Source organism: Dunckerocampus dactyliophorus, chromosome 14 (genome assembly GCF_027744805.1).
Source record: "Dunckerocampus dactyliophorus isolate RoL2022-P2 chromosome 14, RoL_Ddac_1.1, whole genome shotgun sequence".
NCBI lineage: Eukaryota > Metazoa > Chordata > Actinopteri > Syngnathiformes > Syngnathidae > Dunckerocampus > Dunckerocampus dactyliophorus.
This window is the reverse complement of record NC_072832.1, coordinates 5,452,100-5,471,643: the sequence shown is the minus strand read 5'-3', so window position 1 is coordinate 5,471,643 and position 19,544 is coordinate 5,452,100. Positions and strand designations below refer to the sequence as shown.

The 19,544-nt window shown below is 44.3% G+C and overlaps 1 protein-coding gene across 1 annotated transcript; it reads right to left on the bottom strand.

Annotated features, from left to right (window-relative positions):
- Window positions 1-86: 86 nt before the first annotated feature.
- LOC129194433 (actin-related protein 2-B) lies at window positions 87-18,163 on the bottom strand. The gene is made up of 9 exons (XM_054799699.1): window positions 17,995-18,163; window positions 16,401-16,511; window positions 9,288-9,503; window positions 7,151-7,223; window positions 6,867-7,003; window positions 6,600-6,749; window positions 5,155-5,300; window positions 4,895-5,027; window positions 87-1,361 (listed from the first exon to the last, which is right to left on the bottom strand). The coding sequence occupies exons 1-9, from the start codon at window positions 18,040-18,042 to the stop codon at window positions 1,191-1,193; spliced, it is 1,185 nt and encodes a 394-aa protein (XP_054655674.1). The 5' UTR covers window positions 18,043-18,163; the 3' UTR covers window positions 87-1,190.
- Window positions 18,164-19,544: the final 1,381 nt, after the last annotated feature.

Below are 19,544 nucleotides of genomic sequence, written 5' to 3'. Positions count from 1 at the left end.
TGTCAACACTGCCATCCCACAGCAGTGTGAGACCGGGCTCCCAAAATCTTCATTTAAAAGTCCCGACAGAGGCGACAACCCCGGCGTCCTTATAAATCACTTTATTTAAATCAGCGTTAGGCAGTTATGCTATGAACAACAAAATAAAAACAAAAACAGTGACAAAAAGAGAGCGAGACATAAAAGATGAGCTCCAGTTAACAACAAACTGCACTTGGCACTGGATAAGACGTCCACGAAAGAGGAAAAAAGAAAAATATAAACATTTACTCCAAAATGAAAAAAAAAAAAAAAAATGAAGTGCCTCCAGTATTCATCATGTCGGCCTGCTGGGGGACTGAAAGACTGGACAACTTAAATCTCTCATGTTTGGGTGCCCGCCGTTTTCCAATCAAACTGCCCTTCAATGATTGGCCACATTTGGAGGAAATACACAACAGACGTCATTAGGTCTGATCAGCTGAAAAGGCGGAACAAACATCCCCACACCGGAAAGTACCATCACACAAAACCCATATCAAGCTTTAGGGGGGCTGCTTCTTCTTTTATTTCTTCTTTTTTGTGCCCCTTCAAGGAATTAAGTCTTCATAAAAACATGGAGGAACTTCTGTTACCACAATACACTCCATTTACAATGGTAGTAGTGCACAGCAACAAAAAGGAAATCAAATCATATATGCAACAAATTAAACAAAAAAAAAAGAAAACAAAAAAAGAAATCCCTCTCCCAGAAAAGAAAACGTGGCTTATAAAAACCAATGTAAAAATGTGATTAGTTGTCGCTGACAGATGCTGAAAGCTTGTGACGTTTGGAGGTGGACCTTGATTGTGATATCAAAGACGCGTACAGGTACAAGGCGCTTCTAGACTTTGCAGCCCCGTCCCCAATTTTTATGCTGATTGGTTGTTTCTTACCAACTCTGACTGGGGGAGGAGCTGTGCAAAGATGGAAGTGTTTCTCGGGCCATGAGGAGAAGGACAAGAAGTGTGATCCAGGAGAGGAGGAAAAGGAAAGCACAAAGGTGAGGGCTGGATGTCCTCTGATGTTTGAGGAGCATCACAAGCCCAGAGAGAAGAAGGATAAATAGATATATTCTCTTATGAGGGGGAATTGTGTGTATGTGTGTGTGTCTGTTGCGCTGTGCTGTGTTGTGTGATCATATTATGTGTGTGTGCGTGTGTCGGGCGCTTTATCTGACGGTGACGCCGAGTTTTTGCAGCACACGGACACCCTTCTCCTGGTACTCCTCACGGGTCAGCCAGAAGTTGTCCTTGTCCTTCATGATGTCGGCCAGCACAGCCCCGCCCAGGAACACCATGTGCTTTCGCCTGGGAGGATCCTCGATGCGGATCTTAAATTTCTACAAGAGACGGTGGGGGACAGGAAGAACAGGAAGTTCACATCATGACTGGCCAGAAATGTTCCTCCGCCGCTTCCTTTTGGACAAGATGAACATAGAGGGACAAAAATAGGGCAAAATTTGAGAATGTGAACTGCCATCCTCCGTGACGTCACGAGAGACGTCAGCAACCCCCACAAGTGTTAATTCTGCTCGTTTTTGGCTTTTTCTTTAGCTTCTATTGCTACACGTATCCCAAAAGAAGCCTCAACAGCATCTTCAGAACGCACAGAAGAGAGAAAGACACACGTGTTCCTGTCTCACATACAGATTGTGGAAGATGGGCAAAATTTTTAAAAAAGTTTTCCTTTAAGTTTGATCATTTTGTTTTACTGTCTCTTTATGGACAAAGTGCAGAGTTAAAAGTGTATACGTAAAAAGTGGACAAAGAGAGACAGTCCATTGGAGACGGGCGTGGACACACACAGCTCAGTCGCATTAAAGCTATGCTGAAGACATACAAAACTGCGTGTTCCCAGTCGGGCTTACATGTAAATTCCAGCATCAAGGCTACATTTTGGACAACAGACTTCCAATACGTTATTGTGGCACCTCTGACACTTCTTTAAAATTGTGTAAAATACTATAAAATGGGACCTTTACGAGAAGAAGTGCCACAAACAGTCGGCCACTAGCCAAACACACAAAGAGCGACATGGGCACGTTGTTTACGAGCTAACAAAAATATCCACAGACTCAGGAGAAAAATATCTGGCTCATTAGTCACTAAATGCTCTTCTGTGTTCACCAGCACTCTGCTATGTCGTCTGTGTCGAGCTGATAGTCAGATGTGGGGGGGTTTAAATACTTTCTTATGTAGAAAAAAAGCTGCAGAAAAACAAGCTGAGAGGCGCTCAAAGGGCAGACTGGGATTATAAGTGTGTAAGTTTATTCATGTTTTAATAGAGCAGGACTCTGTGACTGACTCAACATGGCCACCGACAACAAACTTGTAGCTCTGATGTGAAAGTGCATGTACAGGCAGCAAGCGTGCACGACTAACATGTGGAAGATCAGACAGACCGAATGGGGCACCTTACAAGAAAAAAAAAAATCTCTAAATGGTTATTTCCCTCCTGGGGGATGTTTTCTTGGAGCAAAGGCTGAAAGCAAGCAGAGAATATCTTTAATACTCTTCATATGTGCCCCTGAAGTCACAAAGATCTCAATTTGACGAAACCACCCATCCATCCATCCTCTTCCGCTTATCTGAGATGGGGTCGCGGGGGCAGCAGCCTAAGCAGGGAAGCCCAGACTTCCCTCTGCCCGGCTATCTTGTCCAGCTCATCCTGGCGGAACCTGAGGCGTTCCCAGGCCAGTTGAGAGACAGTCTTTCCAACCTGTCCTAGGTCTTCCCTGAGGGCTCCTGCCGGTCGGACGTGCCATGAATACCTCGTCAGGCAGGCGTCCAGGCGGCATCAAGACAAAATGCCCGAGCCACCTCATGTGGCTCCTCTCAATGCAGAGGAGCAGCGGTTGTACTCAGAGTTTCTCCCGGAATGACAGTGCTTCTCACCTTATCACTAAAGGAGAGCCCAGCCACCCAACGGAGAGAACTAATTTCAGCCACTTGTACCCGCGATCTTGTCCTTTCGGGCACTAACCAAAGCTCATGAGCATAGGTGAGGGTAGGAACATTGATCAACCGGTAAATTGAGAGCTTTGCCTTTCAGCTCAGTTCCCTCTTCACCACAACAGACCGATGCAGTGAACAGGACCCAGAGGTGCTTAAGTTCCACCAGGATCTCATCCCCAACCCGGAGATGGCAAGAACCATGGACTTGGACTTGGAGGGGCTGATTCTCATCCCGGCCGCTTTACACTCAGCTGCGAACCGATCCAGTGAGAATTGAAAGTCATGGCTCAATGAAGCCAGCAGGACCACATCATCTGCAAAAAGCAGAGACCAAATCCTGCAGTCGCCAAACCGAATCCCCTCAGTGCCCTGGCTGCGCCGAGAAATTCTGTGCATAAAAGTAATGAACAGAATCAGTGACAAAAGGGCAGCCCTGGCGGAGCCCAACCCTCACGAGAAACGGGTCCAACTTATTGCGTTCATACAGGGAACCAACAGCCCGAATTAGGTGGTCCGGTACCCCAGACAGTACTTACCACAGAATTCCTCAAGGATCACCGGCGAAAGCCTTCTCCAAGTCCACAAAACACATGTAGACTGGTTGGACAAACTCCCATGCACCTTCAAAGACCCTGCCAAGAGTGTGGAGATAGTCCACAGTTCCACGACCAGGATGAAAACCACACTGCTGCGCCTTAATCAAAGATTCAACTATCCAGTGGATCCTCATCTCAAGAAGACCTGAATAGACCTTAGCAGGAAGGCTGAGAAGCGTGATTCCATGATAGCTGGAACACATCCCCCGATCCCCCTTCTGAAAAAGGGGGACCACCACCCCAGTCTGCCAATCCAGAAGCACGGCCCCCCCGCACGCGATGCTGCAGAGTTGTGTTAACCAAGATACGGCCAAAGCATCCAGAAACTCCCTGGCCCTGCGATTTTCGACCACCTCAGCAACTTCAGCCCCAGAGATAGGAGAGCCCACAGTGGAGTCCCAAGTCACTGCTTCCTCGTTGGACGTGGGGCCGACAAATTTTGCACAAAAGCCAAACAAATCCTTGCAGTTTGAATTCCTGCCATGCAGGAGACTTGCTTCTGCACATGCAATTCGATTTTTCTTTGGCTTTTTGCACCACTTATTCCAAAAGGACCAGCCTCGACTAGAAGTGTTCAGGGTAGAACAACGCAGGAAGCGTCATGATACGCACCGCATGCATGACAATTTTTAGCATCAGGGCTTAGTCATTCAAGTCAAGTTAAATCAATTCATGCAGCTTTACTTCTACGCTTGTATGACGCCAAGCATGTTAAAATATCACTAAAAACATTGCCTGTTTTACGGTGACAGTTTGACCCTGGAGCAGATTTATATTACCATTACTTCCTATGGGGGAAAAGTGTTTCAAAATCCAAACAAAGGAGTTTGTGTTTGACCTTGGAATTATAATTTGGGTAATTTGTGTTTGCTATCATGAGGTCCAACCCCAAATGCGACAACTTAAAATTAAAAAGTCCCATCACCGCAAACAGGCTAGAGATACAGATTTCTAGCTTTGACTACTGAACAAAACCTCCTGATCACCACTTAAACACTAAATGAGCCATTATGTGTGGGGTGGGGGTGGGGGGGGGGACTAACAAAAACATACACCACTGGCACCACCTGGTGGCAATGTGGTACACTGCACCAGTCTGAAGCACGTTCAGTGTGCTGTATTGTGTTTTGTGACTTTGGAGGTAAAGTAAGGTGAATGGTGTTGGCAATGCTAATACTACAGACTGCTAGTCATTGATATGACATACGGCACCAGTCAAATGTTTGGAGATACTTGCATTCTATTGAATGAGTGTGAATACATCAATGAGACAAAGTAAACTGATGTTCTGCTTTGGCGTAAGCGCGACAACGGTTTCTCACCGAGAGCTTGTCCACATCTCCCTTCAGCACACGCTCCAGGTACAGCTGCTTGAGTTCCCTCTCCAGTCGTGAGGGCAGACCCGGATACATGGTGGAACCGCCTGAGAGCACGATGTGTTTGTAGAACTCAGGCCTGACCGTCATGACAGGGAAAGAGGGAGACATGACTGTATCATCTTCACATACAAAGTACTCGTGCTGGTTTTTATTCCAGAATGTTTGCAGTCTGAACTTTCGGGGCCAGACGGCGTGGCGCTCACCTGGTGTCGATGTCGGCCGCCTGGATGGTGTTGAAGAGCAGCTCGGCCACGCCGACGCCCTCCACGTTGATGAGGTGGGGCTGGAACAGAGCTTCGGGGGCCTCAAAGCGCTCTCCGCCCACCTTGATCACACGGCCATCTGGCAGCTGGAGAAATGTGGGAGGTTGGAGATGAAAGGGGTGGGGGGGGGGGGGGGGGGGAGTCGGGTTTAAAGCACATGAGATAAAAAGAATGTCAGCTTTGCGGAGGTATTTTGTTCAAAATGCGAGTTAAAGCACAGACATCACACGTGTTCGAGTATAGAAAGGCTTCATTCAGACGTTAGTACCGAGAGGAAGTGGAGCCCCGCCACGGCCGCAAAGTGGCTGCACAGGAAATGATGTCACACTCAGTCCAGGCCCCGTGGCCACACTCACATTGCCCTCCTTGTTTCGCACGGCCGCTTACGCTAGCGCGCCAGCATGAACCCAAACATACACGGTCACAGTGAGCTCAGAGACACAACAGCAGCTCGCCAAGGCGTGCAAGCGATGCAGACTGCGGGAAGCTGCGTTTGGATTCTGTGGTTCCCTCCGCATGTGAGGGGAAAAAATGGGGGGGTCGGAAAAAAAAGCAAGGCTGGTGGAGAAGCCCCACCCCCCTTCAAACCAGATGTTTGAATGTGAAGTTGGTCAGCAGCAACAGCCGCTAACAAACACCATTAACTAACTCTCCCATTTTCCGCAGGAAACTCTCATATTTTGCCCTTCTTTCCTAGTTGTCCGCATTTTAACTTTCAAGGGGAAAAAAAAAATCTCGTTACTGCTGGATCAGCACAGCTTCCGGTCCGCTTGGCGACATCGACATGACACATCCAATAGCCGGTAAAGTCAGGCCTTGAAAATAAAAGCAGGCTAGTAAAATAACACGGGTGCACCACAGTGGTGTCTTTACATCCCCCTCACACCAACCCCGAAAAAAATGTACCTCATTTTCAAATGCAAATGTTGACCGGTGATGGCCTTGTGAATAAGAGCCCATGTCTTCGTTGCATGGCGCTAGTGCTTTTACGCAGAAATAGCCAAGAGAGGAGACCATTTTTCATCAAAGGGTAAACACCAAAAAATCCCCAGCAGGCTACAAATATGCTGCTGGTATAAATAAAAAGAGCCAGCACAGGAAGAGTAAACACGGTTAAACACATTCACGGCTTGGTTTATTAGCAGATATAACTATTTTGGATGGTTTCTGTGCTGTCAAATCAAGCTTCAGTTTCTAGACGTGACAGTATTGTCTATTGTAGCAATATTGTTATAATAAAAAAAAAAAAAGCCTCAAATGAGTCACCAGCAAAATGACACCACAAGTAGAAGGCCTCCCCTTAACGCGTCTTCCAGTGACGCATGTGGTTCATCACGATTATCTACCATGTACCGACAGTAGCTCTACAGTGTGAGGCTTTTCACCGTGTAGGACTCCACCAGCACGGTGGTCTCCAGCGCCAGCTTCTGCTCTTGCTCGATGTTGTAGCCCACGTAGCACAGCTTCTCCTTCATCATGCGCACCGTCTCAAAGTCTGCAGAGTGGTTGAAGGCGTAGCCTCTCAGCAGCAGCAACTGTACAATGCAAGGCAGCCCGAAAAAAATCAGATTTCAGACACAATTGAACGGTAAAAATTAATATTATGAAGGTGATAAGCAGATTTTTTTTTGAGCAAGTCTGAAAGTGGACACCTTGATGAGGTAGCGGGTAATGTCCCGGCCCGCAATATCCAGGCGTCTGGTCAGGTGGGGCAGGCTGAAACCCTCGTACACTGGGCAAATGTGCGTCACGCCATCACCAGAGTCTACCACCACGCCTGTCAAAAGGCCTGTTCTCACACACACACACACACACACACCTAATGTTTTGCATGCTTTTAAACCACAAAAGATCTACTTTAGCTCATGAGGTGCACTAGTTAAAACAAGTCTGACATGTGCTCGTTAAATAGTCTTAATTAACCCTGAGGCCCCACCTTGAGCGTACAGCGTTAGCACAGCTTGAATGGCGATGTAGACTCCTGCAAACTGGTAAGTCTCAAACATCACCTGCAGAACATGAGCAAGTAAAGTTAGTTAAAAGATGTCCTTGACAGTAATGTGTGTCCCTAGAGCCTGATCTCCCTCACTCGTTTGCTCCACTTTTTTGAGAAGAGGCGCTCAAACCTTCCCTTCTGAAGCTTTCATGACATCATGAAGGAAAACGCTCCTTCCATGTGGACATGATACAGCCCAGCTTGAGGAGCGTGCAGCATGTACAGCCACCACTTTAAATAACAGGCTTCGCTACACATCTTAAAATGTAGCTTCGCTCTGCCAACGAGCCGTAGATCATCTACAGATGTAGGAGGTCAAAGTTTGATGATTTGTGTTTTCTTCAGCAAATTGGCTAACCTAGCATTATGTTGCTTTTAAAATCTCACTGTAATGTTAGCACTGTTGCCCACATAGCTACACTAGCGCCGGTAATGTTTGTGTCCTCCTGTCCCACTCCTTAATGTTACATTGTTGAGTTACGGGTGTGTATAAAAAGTGGATAAAGTGCACAATAGCGCTTCTCAGAGAGACAGAGACACAGACGCACACGCGCAGTACGAGACAGACGTTGGCAAACACAGCTCATTAGCATTAAAGGGTCCCTGACATGATTCATCAACTTTGCTTAAATATGTTACATATTGTTTGTGATTATGTTCTACATTGTTCAGTTTTTGGAAGCGAACAGTAAATTTGCAAAACTTACATTTATACTGTAGTTCACTGCGGCAGCCATGACAAACTAGCTCTCGCAGTTCAGCCTCATTTCCGGAAGTGACGCCATCGGGGTACTACGGCTCAGGTAATCAAACATGGCGGTGTACGAGACGGAGGATGGTTACAGCGATTATAGCAAAGATTTGAGAGATGTTTCAATAGTTTGAGGAGGAAGAAACATTTGGGGATGAAATAGAGAACTTGCGGAACATGGACTTAAGCCTTCAAAACACAGAATGGTAAGTGTAAATTACTCTGGAGTTGCTTATCCTTCAATTACGGTTTTAAATGGGCTTCTCAATGAGCGTAAAGGGTTTTTTTAAATCACCCTTTTTACTGGATATGTGGCCGCACGTCAGGGATGAATCTTTGCTGCGGTCACCGCCCCCCCACAGTAAACTTATCACTGTCAAAAGATGTTTATATAAGATGTATAATGCTTTGCAGCTTTGTCGCTATGGTGGAATACTGTTTAGAAGATATTATGTAAACAAGACATGACTTACTCTCTTGTGCCAACTTTGACATAGTGGTCGTTCTTCGTTGTCTTGGGTTTTTTTTTTTTTTTGCTGTGTACCAGCAGAAAACCATCCCTTTTCAAAATGCGTTTATACCGTACTTTCAAGCCAAATGCTTCCTGTCAATGTGTTCCTTCAAAGCTGTCAGTGAAATGATCACTGCAAAGAACAGAACTCGAGGTGGCCGTCCATCTGTCTCTCGTTCTCTGCACTTGCTTCATCCATTCTTGTCTAAACCTTCCTCTTTTGGGAAAGAAAAACTTAAGAGTATCACCTCAGATATTATTAACATCCAACAGCAACACAACATTTTGTCATGATTACCATTTTGATAAAGATATACTGAACCAAGTCGACGATCTACCTCGAGAAGCGTTTGTTTGCTCTGCTTTAGCTGAGAGGTGTCACCCCGATGCTGTCACTTCCGGAAATGTGGCTGATCTGCGAGCTAGTTCGTAATTGAAGCAATGTAATTTTTGCTAATTTACCGTTCGCTTTCAAAAATGGAACAATGTAGAACATAATTAGAAACAATATATGACATATTTAAGCAAAGTCATGAATCCTGTCAGGGACCCTTTAAAGCTACAGACACACAAAATGGCATGTTCCCTGTTTAGAGAGGGAGGGACAAGCCATCGTAGTGTACCGTGGCGCCTCGATGTAAGCGTAACTAAAAGCACTTTTAAATAGTCTAAATTGGCCAAATTAAGGCCAACAAGCTTCCAATACACTACTGTGGGATCTATAACTCTTCAAATTGGTGAAAAACTATATACTATAAAATGGGGCTTTAATAAATAAAGAGTTCATTTTAAAATCCTTTTCAATCTGTTCCCACCTCTATGATTTTCTCCCTGTTCTTGGTGGGATTCATGGGGGGTTCGGTCAGTAGAATCTTGCAGTTGCGAGAGTCGATGTTGAGCTTCTCTGGACCGAAGGTGTAGTCCCACAGGTGCTTCATGTCGTCCCAGTTCCTCACGATGCCGTTCTCCATGGGGTAGTTGACCTCCAGCATGGAGCGCAGCTCGCTGGCCTCGTCGCCCACCATCAGGTCCTGCGAGGTAGATGATGACGTCGACACACGTGAACACTTTGAAGCAGCTGTTTGAATTCCAAACTCAGTTTAGAGCAACTAGGCAAGCAGTGAGTATGTTAACTAACCATTAACTAATATTTCAAACACGCATTAATGCAGCTTTCGAAACCGTTACCCAGCATGCACCACAAACCTGCATGCACTCGTGTTCCTCCTCAGGTTACACTAAAAGTTTAAGTGCCATCCCTCAGCCGTGTGCAAAGTAAACTCAGCACACGGCACAGTCTCAACATTCCGTTAGGAGACATCAAAAAGCCGACAAGACGGGCCGGCGGTCATTTTATGGCTTCATCCTGTGCGCTTTTGGCAACAACGCGCTGTCCATGTGGTCTCAATAAGAAAAGACAAAAGGTAAAAAGGGGGGAAAACATGTGGAGGTTAGACTGGAAACATCTGTTTTTAGGTCCACCTCTTCTACAAGATAAAAGACTAATATTTACTCATTTGCTTTTTGCGCCAACGGGCATCTATAGGGACACCTGTTACTTATATCGCATGTTCTCTTGTGGGGCATTCTGATATGTTGAAAAGTAATCACTTCATTCTTAAGAATTCTGCATATTGTGTGGAATGGATTGAAGCGATGGAGTCAAAGTGCGGTGCGCTACTTGGCTTCAACCAGCAGAGGCGCTGTTGTTTCAGTACCAACTTGTTAGCATTCTAAAGACCTATTCAGCCGCATCCATGCAGCTGTATCATGCTCCACCAGGCACCCGCATTGTAAACAGGAGTACAGAACATTCAGACAGATACTCCCATGCAAACAATAGCAATTAGCCAATAAAATCATTTACATGAAGGATATTTGTACACTATTGAGGTATAATACGTTGGTGCGTAAAATAAAATAGGCAAAAAGTGTACAAATGGGAATGATTTACGTGGGCAAATAGATGTACCAATAATGTAAACATCAAAGACATACCATATAGGTCGATGAGAGGAAGTTATTTGGGGCAGCATATGATTTTTTTACTTAAATGCTTACTTTTTTATATTAAGAAATTATAAATATTTTTTAAGTTGTTTGGTTTACGTAAAACGTTAAATAGGTTAAATATAAAAATGTTTTCTTTGTGTTTCGGATAAAGAATTTGTACATACATGCTTTATACCAGACAGCAAGGCGTCTAGATGTGTTTGACGTTATGGAGAATATCAAAGACATCATTGATAAAACCCATGTGTTGCATCAAAGAGGTTATGTTTTAAGTTGTGATTTTTATTGCATTTTTAAAAACGCATGTCCGGTGGTTGTCTTATGTGGCCGGAATTGTGGAAGATTAACGGGAAAAACATAATGTAGCGTAAAGTTAGTCTGGCGCTCACTCATACATATTACTTTGGATGAAAGCTGCGTGATGCAAGAACATCAGAGACTACAAATTCAAACAATCCTTCAAGGACTTCATAAAAAAAAGTAGGTTAGTGATTAATGGTTTTCATCCCATGAGAGTGCGAGGTTTTGTTTATCTTATGAACCCTCAAATACTCAAAGCAGCCAACAATGGATTTTTACATGTGAGTAAAACTCCTACAAAAAAAAAAGAAAAAGAAAAAGAAATTGAAATCCAAACAAGCCGTCACGGCAGGCAAGAAGAGAGCACACGCCATCATCAACTTACCATCTTGTGGGATTTCTACTTCAGCGTGGAACAACAAAACATGGAGGAAGAAAACAAGATGTGGAAACGGCCAGAGGGAGCTGACAAATGGACAGCCCTGATGTAAACAGGCAAAAACAACTGCTATCCAAGTATATCCACCTTTAATTTCTAGTATTTTCTAATATTGACCCTTGAAAAGATCAAATAAAACGCTTGTTGAAATGTGAAGGCTGTACCTGCTTTGGCCTGATATTGTAGTTGGTGAAGGAGAGAATCAAGCGTACGATTCCTCGAGTAATTCGAGTACCTCGATTTAAAAAAAAAAAAAAATGTAGAAATTTTCTGTCTCTCAAAAAATCATCACGTGTGCTTGCTTACGTTACCCATGCAGTGGAAGACACGGATGCTTGGTTGAAAGAGTGGGATGATGGAAGAGGCGAGGAAAAACGATAACGATGAAAGAGAAGGAAAACAACAAACAAACAGACAGAAAATGTGGAAAGTGTGTAGGCATTTCAAGCTAGACAGGAAGTTGAACAATGTGACGTGTATCCGTTGTCACACGGCACTTACATACCACAACAGCACATCTTCGATGTTGCAGCAACCCCAGACACCCAGAATGGAGCGAAAAATGAACGTAGTGCAAATCAGCGACATTAACATGAATGTACCTTACTAACATAAAGTCAGCCGTGTGGAGGGCTAGGTTGTGTGGCTCGTTTATTACGATGGTTTACCCTTAAAAAAAAAACTGCACTTTTTTTTTTTACACTTTTGCCCGTCATCCACAATCCTTACGTGAGACATGAACACACGTCTTTCCCATTTCTGTGCCTTTTAAAGAGAGAAAAACAGCTAGCACAAGGCAGTTAATGCACATAATAAGAGCCTATTGCTCTAAAAAAAAAAACTAAAAAAAAAAAAAAAAATCCTGCAAATCATGTTCCATTTACATAACGTGACCTGCATATTATCCAAGCTACAGCTACATTTTTATTGTAGGAGCTACCACCGAAGAACTACTTTTCTGGCGTAGTGACACAGTGCCTCACTCAACACCTCAGGCCACTACCAAGAGGTAGCAATGTAAGCTACCGGAGTTGCTGCATCGCCTGTGAGTTTAGAAGCGTTAATACTACGTTATAAATCATGCCTCACACCTGGATAGTTGAAAGTTGTGGCAATAAGCTCTGAGAAATTTGTCAACTTCAGCAGCAGACTGTTACACCCACGGTGTAAGAAGGAGAGGTTCCGCAGGTCCTTCATCCCGACCGCTGTCAGGCTTTACAACACCTGCACCACCTGAACCATGTTGTAGTCACTATGTCACTATGTATTGCGTATCTTGCTTGCTGCTGTAACAAGTGAATTTCCCTGCTGTGGGATAAATAAAGTACAATACAATACAATACAACTTCCAGAAGGAACAACATCCAGACACACTGAAGCAGTAGATACTGGCTCCCAACTACATACAACTACAAGAGGCTCCGTCACTGTGTATCTGACATGGTACTCTGCAGCACAGGTGCCCCTCAGGGTACGGTGCTCTCCCCTTTCCTCTTCACCCTCTACACCACAGACTTCACACACAACTCCACACAATGTCACGTCCAGAAGTTCTCCGATGACACAGCCATTGTGGGTTGTGTTTCAGAGGGGAATGATCTGGAATACAGGACGGTCATCAGGGACTTTGTCAGCTGGAGTGAGCTTAACCAGCTGCAACTCCACACCAGCAAGACAAAGGAGATGATCATTAACTTCCAGAGGAAAACATCCCACTTCACACCAGTGAACATCCAGGGAGCGGACATAGAGTTGGCAGACAGCTACAAATTCCTGGGTGTTCACCTTTACAACAAACTGGACTGGTCCGTCAACACCCACGCCCTCTACAAGAAGGGCCAGAGTCGCCTCCACCTGCTGAGGAGACTGAGGTCCTTTGGTGTGTGCAGGACTCTTTTACGGACCTTTTATGACTCTGTGGTGGCCTCAGCCATCTTCTATGCTGTGGGCTGCTGGAGAGGGGGCAGCACGGACAGGGACAGGAGCAGGATAAATAGGCTGATCAGGAGAGCGAGCTCTGTCCTGGACCGTCCTCTGGACTCCGTGGAGGAAGTGGGGGAGAGAAGGATGTTGGCTAAGCTGACATCCATCATGGACAACACCTCTCACCCCCTACATGACACTGTTGTTTCCCTGGGCAGCTCCTTCAGCAGCAGACTGTTACACCCACGGTGTAAGAAGGAGAGGTTCCGCAGGTCCTTCATACTGACCGCTGTCAGGCTCTATAACACCTGCACCACCTGAACCATGTTGTAGTCAATATGCATTTCTTTACACTGTACTCTTTACTTGCGTATCTTGCTTGCTGCTGTAACAAGTGAATTTCCCCGCTGTGGGATAAATAAAGTACAAATACAATACAACTTAGACCCGACAACATCAGTAGTTCTTTACCAGCTCAACAGGGAGCACATGTCTTGTGCTGAAAGACACAGCTATCTCACCAGTTGGCATCCCAGCGAGAGCAGACATTGTAAGAGACAGTTTTGTTATGCCCTTATTGCTAATGAAACATTTAGCAGTGCTACATGCTAACACTACAAGAATGGCTTAGTGCAGGGGCGTCAAAGTCGTGCCATGGAGGACCGAGACAATGCAGGTGTCCTTTCCAGCCGGTCACTAAAGCAGGTGATTTTAATGATCAACACCTGCTTCAATTTGAGAGAAGGAGCTCATCAATTAAATCACCTGCTGAAGAAAGTGCTTGGAGAGAAAACATGCAGTGTCTCGGCCCTCCGTGGCACGAGGTTGACACATGTGGCTTAGTGTGTCACTATAGCTGGATCTGCCGAGGGGGAGTACAAGTAAAAAGTAGTCCTCAGCAGCGGCTCTCACCAAGTCTGCCATGATTAGTGATAGCAAACGCTCTCTCTTTGTCTCTGTCTCTGTCTCTGTCTCTGTCTCTACTGTTGACAGAAGTAGCGGTCGTTGTGATAGGCTCTGTGGAATCAGTGCGCCCACGAAGAAAGTTCCGATAATGCTTAAAAGGGCAATGGCAAAATGTTGCACGTATTACAGTCCATGTTATCATGCATGTATCTGTTACTACATGTCACAGCATGGATACAAAACAATAAAACACTGCGGGAGGTGTTTTAATTGAGGGCTTTATAGGTGGAATAGGTGAACCCCATGACATGCATTAATAGCTGCCTCGTGCTAGCAGCTTGTCAATATTTACAATGCACAGAAGGGAAAGACTTTAACGAAAGACATTGATTCTGACGGTACGATAAACTTGGGCAAAAATATCACCATATCACCGTATCACGGCATTTCACCGTTTCACAGTGCTGCGAGTTATGATGGAAAATAAAAACATGTTAGCTCTTTACTCAGTAGCTGGTCATTTCTAGCATACAATACTATGTCATGGAACAAGGAAGTGTGTCTCACTCTCTTGGTTGAGAGCAGGGTTTCCGCTACATGTAATTGATCGTGGTGGCCCGTCACTTCAAAATGAAACCCACCACACCTTAAAAATGTTTTTTTTCAGCTTGAAAACAGTGTTAAGTAATATATTGTATGAATGGATATACTGTACCACAAGGACCACAAGGCTGGCAAACAGCTTTTACCCACAGGCCATCAGGCTTCTCAACGAAGCACTCACACACGCCGCACGCAATACACACTCATAGCACTGTATTTATTTATTTATTTATTTATTTGTATATTTATTTGTATTAATGTCTCTTCTTTTTGATGTTGCTTAATTTATTGGTATATATGTTTATGTTTCTTATGTTCTTATTCTTTCTTGTGTTTTCTTTCTTTTCTTGGGAGAATGAACAGAATAATATTTTCATTGCATAGTATAACTGCTGTTTTACCATGCACATTACAATAAAACTCTCTTGAATCTTGAATCTTATTATCGCTCAAATGAAAAACAGTCCGTAAAATGTGCAGTCGATTGACGACAGCTTGTCACATGCGAAGCCTTTCTATGCCAGCATGTGCGATCGCTCACATTTCAATTTCATTTGACTTTCTGGCGTCCTTTAGCCATTTTGCACTGCCTCGGTCACGGGCGAGCTAGATGTGGCGGTCACGTTCATGCTATCTTACTTTTTGAAGTGTCACTTAACAATGTTGCTCTCTTGTTATCATTATAACACTTATGGCTTGTCTTCAAAACACTAGATGTGTCACTATAAGTTGTTCAACAAACACATAGTGATAGCAGTGATGCTATCGCGGGGGTCTCTGACAGGTAGCTCATAAGTTAGCAGTAGCTCACCAGGTGATGTTGAGCGGTTCCATGCAGCCCACCACCGCAGCTTCAGAAAAACCTACGGGAAACCTTGGAGAGAAATGTGTTCCACTGCGGTAGGGGCGTTCATTTTAGTTTGAACACAGCGAAAACTCTAAATCTTACGTATAAAAGAATATTTGTCCCGCTTCTAGTCAGCCTGTTAAGGTTTAGGGCCTCGGTTCCTACAGTGACGTTCGCATACCCCGAGGGGTACGCCAATTGTCATGGCGGCACGTCAACAAAAACGAAAATCAATTGATGCCTAACACAATTACGAGCGCACCTGAACGCCTCATAGCACGGAGCACACAGTCATAGCAGAATGTTATGTGAATACGTAGGTAAGTTTGATGATTATGTTGCGTATTAAGAGTATTTAACCTTGAAGGTTTAAATATTGGGGTTCCAATCCGTGCACTGTGAAAACATGTCAACGTATGTGCGTGTCAGGATGAGACAGTGACGATTCCCCTGAAAATGAGGCTTTATCGCTGCTTGTATGTATTTTTGCACTTTGGATGCTGCTCTATCATTTTTCGAGCCAGAGTTCCTCACTATAAAAATAATTAACCAATTAATCATGCTTAATATTTCAATTTAATGAAAATTAAAAATGTTTTGGGTTTTTTAAGTGTGCAGGAGTAGGGGGCACGTGGCTTCAAGTCATATGTCTGACTTGGAAAAGTTTGGGAACCACTGGTTTAGGGTTGATAAATGCACAGCCAGCAACATAACGTAGTAATTTACACTTAGTAATGTCCATTAACTGATTTCTCTCCTTTTCCAGTAAATCGTCAGTCTTGGATGGATAAATTCATCTACAAAATCACCATCATGGAGCCCAGCAGACTCAAGAAAATACAGTTTGTTACTACGCACAATGCAAATGTAAGAAATACGATGGTTGATTATCTTTACCTTGATCTCGATGTTTCCCACTTTAGCCGTGGAGCGGATGATGGGCCTGCCGACGAGGGCGGGAAAAATGTGTTCTGGGAAGTTGGAGCCAGCATAGCCGCACTTGACGAACTAAAATTACAACAAAAAAAAAAGAAATTGATGGACAATTCATATAAAGCAGAAACTACAGCTACACACCTGCTGGACAGAATGTAATTATATCATGTGGCCGGTGAGTGTAAAATAATGCATAACCTCTCGTGTCGACAACAATTTGGATGTTTTCATGCAAAATATGCCTCTAAAGTTGCACAAAACTTGAAAAAAACAAACAAAAACAAAACAGGAACCACCATGGTGCCTTTTGGGGATAAAAGAAGACAATAGACAATAAGTCACGTAAGCTGGCTTCCACTGAAAGAAGCAGCTTCACCACACGCATCTTCATTTCTCTTATAACAATTAACACTGGTTCACTTCTTTTTACACTTGTATGACAGTTAACAATGGTATGAAAAGTGTGACTTAAAACGTTTCCGATGCAGTTAATGAAGGTCATATGATGGCCCGTTTGACCCTGGACCAGACTCTCTCTATTACCGATGGCAAACTTGACTGTGGAGCTAAAGATAGCTACATAATGACTCCTCTAAAAGGTGTAAGGATGACACATTACTCTCAACTTTCGTGTGCTTGTGTGAGACAGCATCATCTTGCTGAGCCAACATCCTGTTTTAGGAGGGGAAGTCGCTACTCTTGCCAAAAAAAAAAAAATTGTACGTGCAATGACATTCCCGCACAGGCCTGCAATGTCTGTGGCGCGATAAAATGCTAAATAGCAAGTAGCACATATTCATATACAGTATAACACTATAATGTGTACTAATAAGTGCAGGTTTGACTTGTAGAGTAGGCGACGATGCAGCACGTCTGCCACTTCCTGGTGGGTTTGTAGACACTAAACCCGCATAACCAAAAAAAAAACACTCCACTGGCGAATGAGTGTGCACATAACTTAAAAATAATCAAAACTCCTGAGTTAGCAGTTCTCACACCAGGAAGTCAGTTGCTGCTGGATGGAAAAATGATTACACTACAATTGACCTGGCACGGCCTACCTATAACTACGATCACATTAAATGTTAGATATTGAACCACAAATCGAATGTATTTTTAAAAATGACATAAAAGGCGCTGTAGTGTAAGCGTTACAACTGTACGTAACCATGACATTGGAAGGAACATGAAAGAGTTCGGCAGTCAGTCGGAAAACACCAGACAGCTGTAAGCTAGCAGGCTAGCGAGTTAGCATGCTAGCCGCAGTCACACAAGTGGTGTTAAACTTCATGTTTGTGATTGTTTCACTTAGTTAACCCATAGTGGGTCATTGGAGCCGCAGAAGTGTGCCCAGTTTGTGTGAAAACGACTGCGACGCCTCTAAACGCCGGTTGCGTGCCAAGTCTGGATGAATGAAAATTAGCTAGCTAGCTCGCAAGCTAGCAACACGCCCAGTTGACGCTAGCGCAAGCAGATCCCACTTCCTGTTTCTTGGCCAGCAGACGACGAGTAAAACAAGGCGAGGATCAAACCCAACACGCCGTCAAAGACTCACCCCGGTCCCGTTGTCACACACCACCACTTTCCTTCCCTGGCTGTCCATTCTGTCTAAGCCCTGTTGCCTCTAAACCTCCCCGCAACTTTCTTCTGCAAGCCGGAAGGAAGACACGACAGCCCGGACGAGAGGCGGAGGAAAGGAAGGGTGGTCATCCGGTGTGGGTGTGCTTTTTGTCGTTTGTTTGTGATTTTGTGATCCCGAGAGACACAACGAGACACAACATCACAGCATGACAAAACTAAATGTGGAAGTCAAGAGTTTGATCCCCAAATAACGAATGGCGACATAGCAACAACAAAACGTATTTTGTATATTTACTGTGGCAAGGAGTACATTGTCAAGAAGTGACAAAAAATGAACTGTTGAGGCATTTGCTTTACATGTTGACATAAATGTACGCATGGATGATGCACAATAGCGCAAACAAACATGTTTTGATATATTTGTTACTATTTGCCTCACTTCCGCGTTACACTCGCGAGAAATACGGTGGCCCTAACGGGTCAAAATGAGCAACAGCCTGAGCTAAAGATAGTGATTATAATGCAGACTTTCCCCATTATGCAAATAATCCAAGAGTTTATTTTCACGAGAATGAAAAGAACAGGGAAGATAAAGTGCATTCAGGTATTTTGTAGAACAACATAATGACTGTGTGTAGGTATACACAGACGGGGCGAAAAATCCAGACACGGGGGTTACAGGATTTGGAGTGACAGTAGCAATAAAATGAGCCAAAATTGGCAAAGCATCTGGGAGAGAGAGAATAGAGGAAGACACATGTATGAAATTCAGCCAAAGGTCAAGGATTCAAGAATTGGCGGTAAGAGCAGGAGAGAAGAAGCGGTGATGACAGGATTAAGGATAGGACATGTGCTGTTAACTAAACATTGAAAGCTCTGGGGAAGCAGGACACTGGATTGTGTGAAGAATGTCAGGAAGAGGAGTCAGTTGAGCATGTGATTCTGAGGTGCAGGAGGTATAATGCACAATGGGAACTAATGAGGAGGGAACTGATGGGAGTGAGAAAGGAAGAAATAACACTAAAATGATGACTGAAAATGGGTGAAAGAACACATCGAAGGAAGGACGGACTATTTAAGAAACACAGGACTGTTTAAAATATGATGGAAGGTGTACTTGGTGTGGAGAATCAATATATTACTCAATATTTATTCCGGGGGTTAAATACATTGAATGTTCAGCTTGGTTTTTCACATAGATGAGCCGGTTACATTTGTAAAAGGTGTGCGTTATGTCTAAGAAGCCTGATTTGAGCTGTTTTTTATATCCAAAAAAGGGGGCACAGCAAAGTAAAGTTTGGGAACCACTATATTATGTGGAGGATGAATTTGCTTATTCATCCATCCATCTTCTTCCGCTTATGCGAGGTTGGGTTGCGGAGGCAGCAGCCTAGCCAGGGAAGCCCAGACTTCCCTCTCCCCGGCTACTTCGTCCAGCGAATCCCAAGGAGTTCCCAGGCCAGTTGAGAGTCAGTCTCTCCCAACGTGGGTCTTGGGTCTTCCCCGAGGCCTCCTACCGGTCAG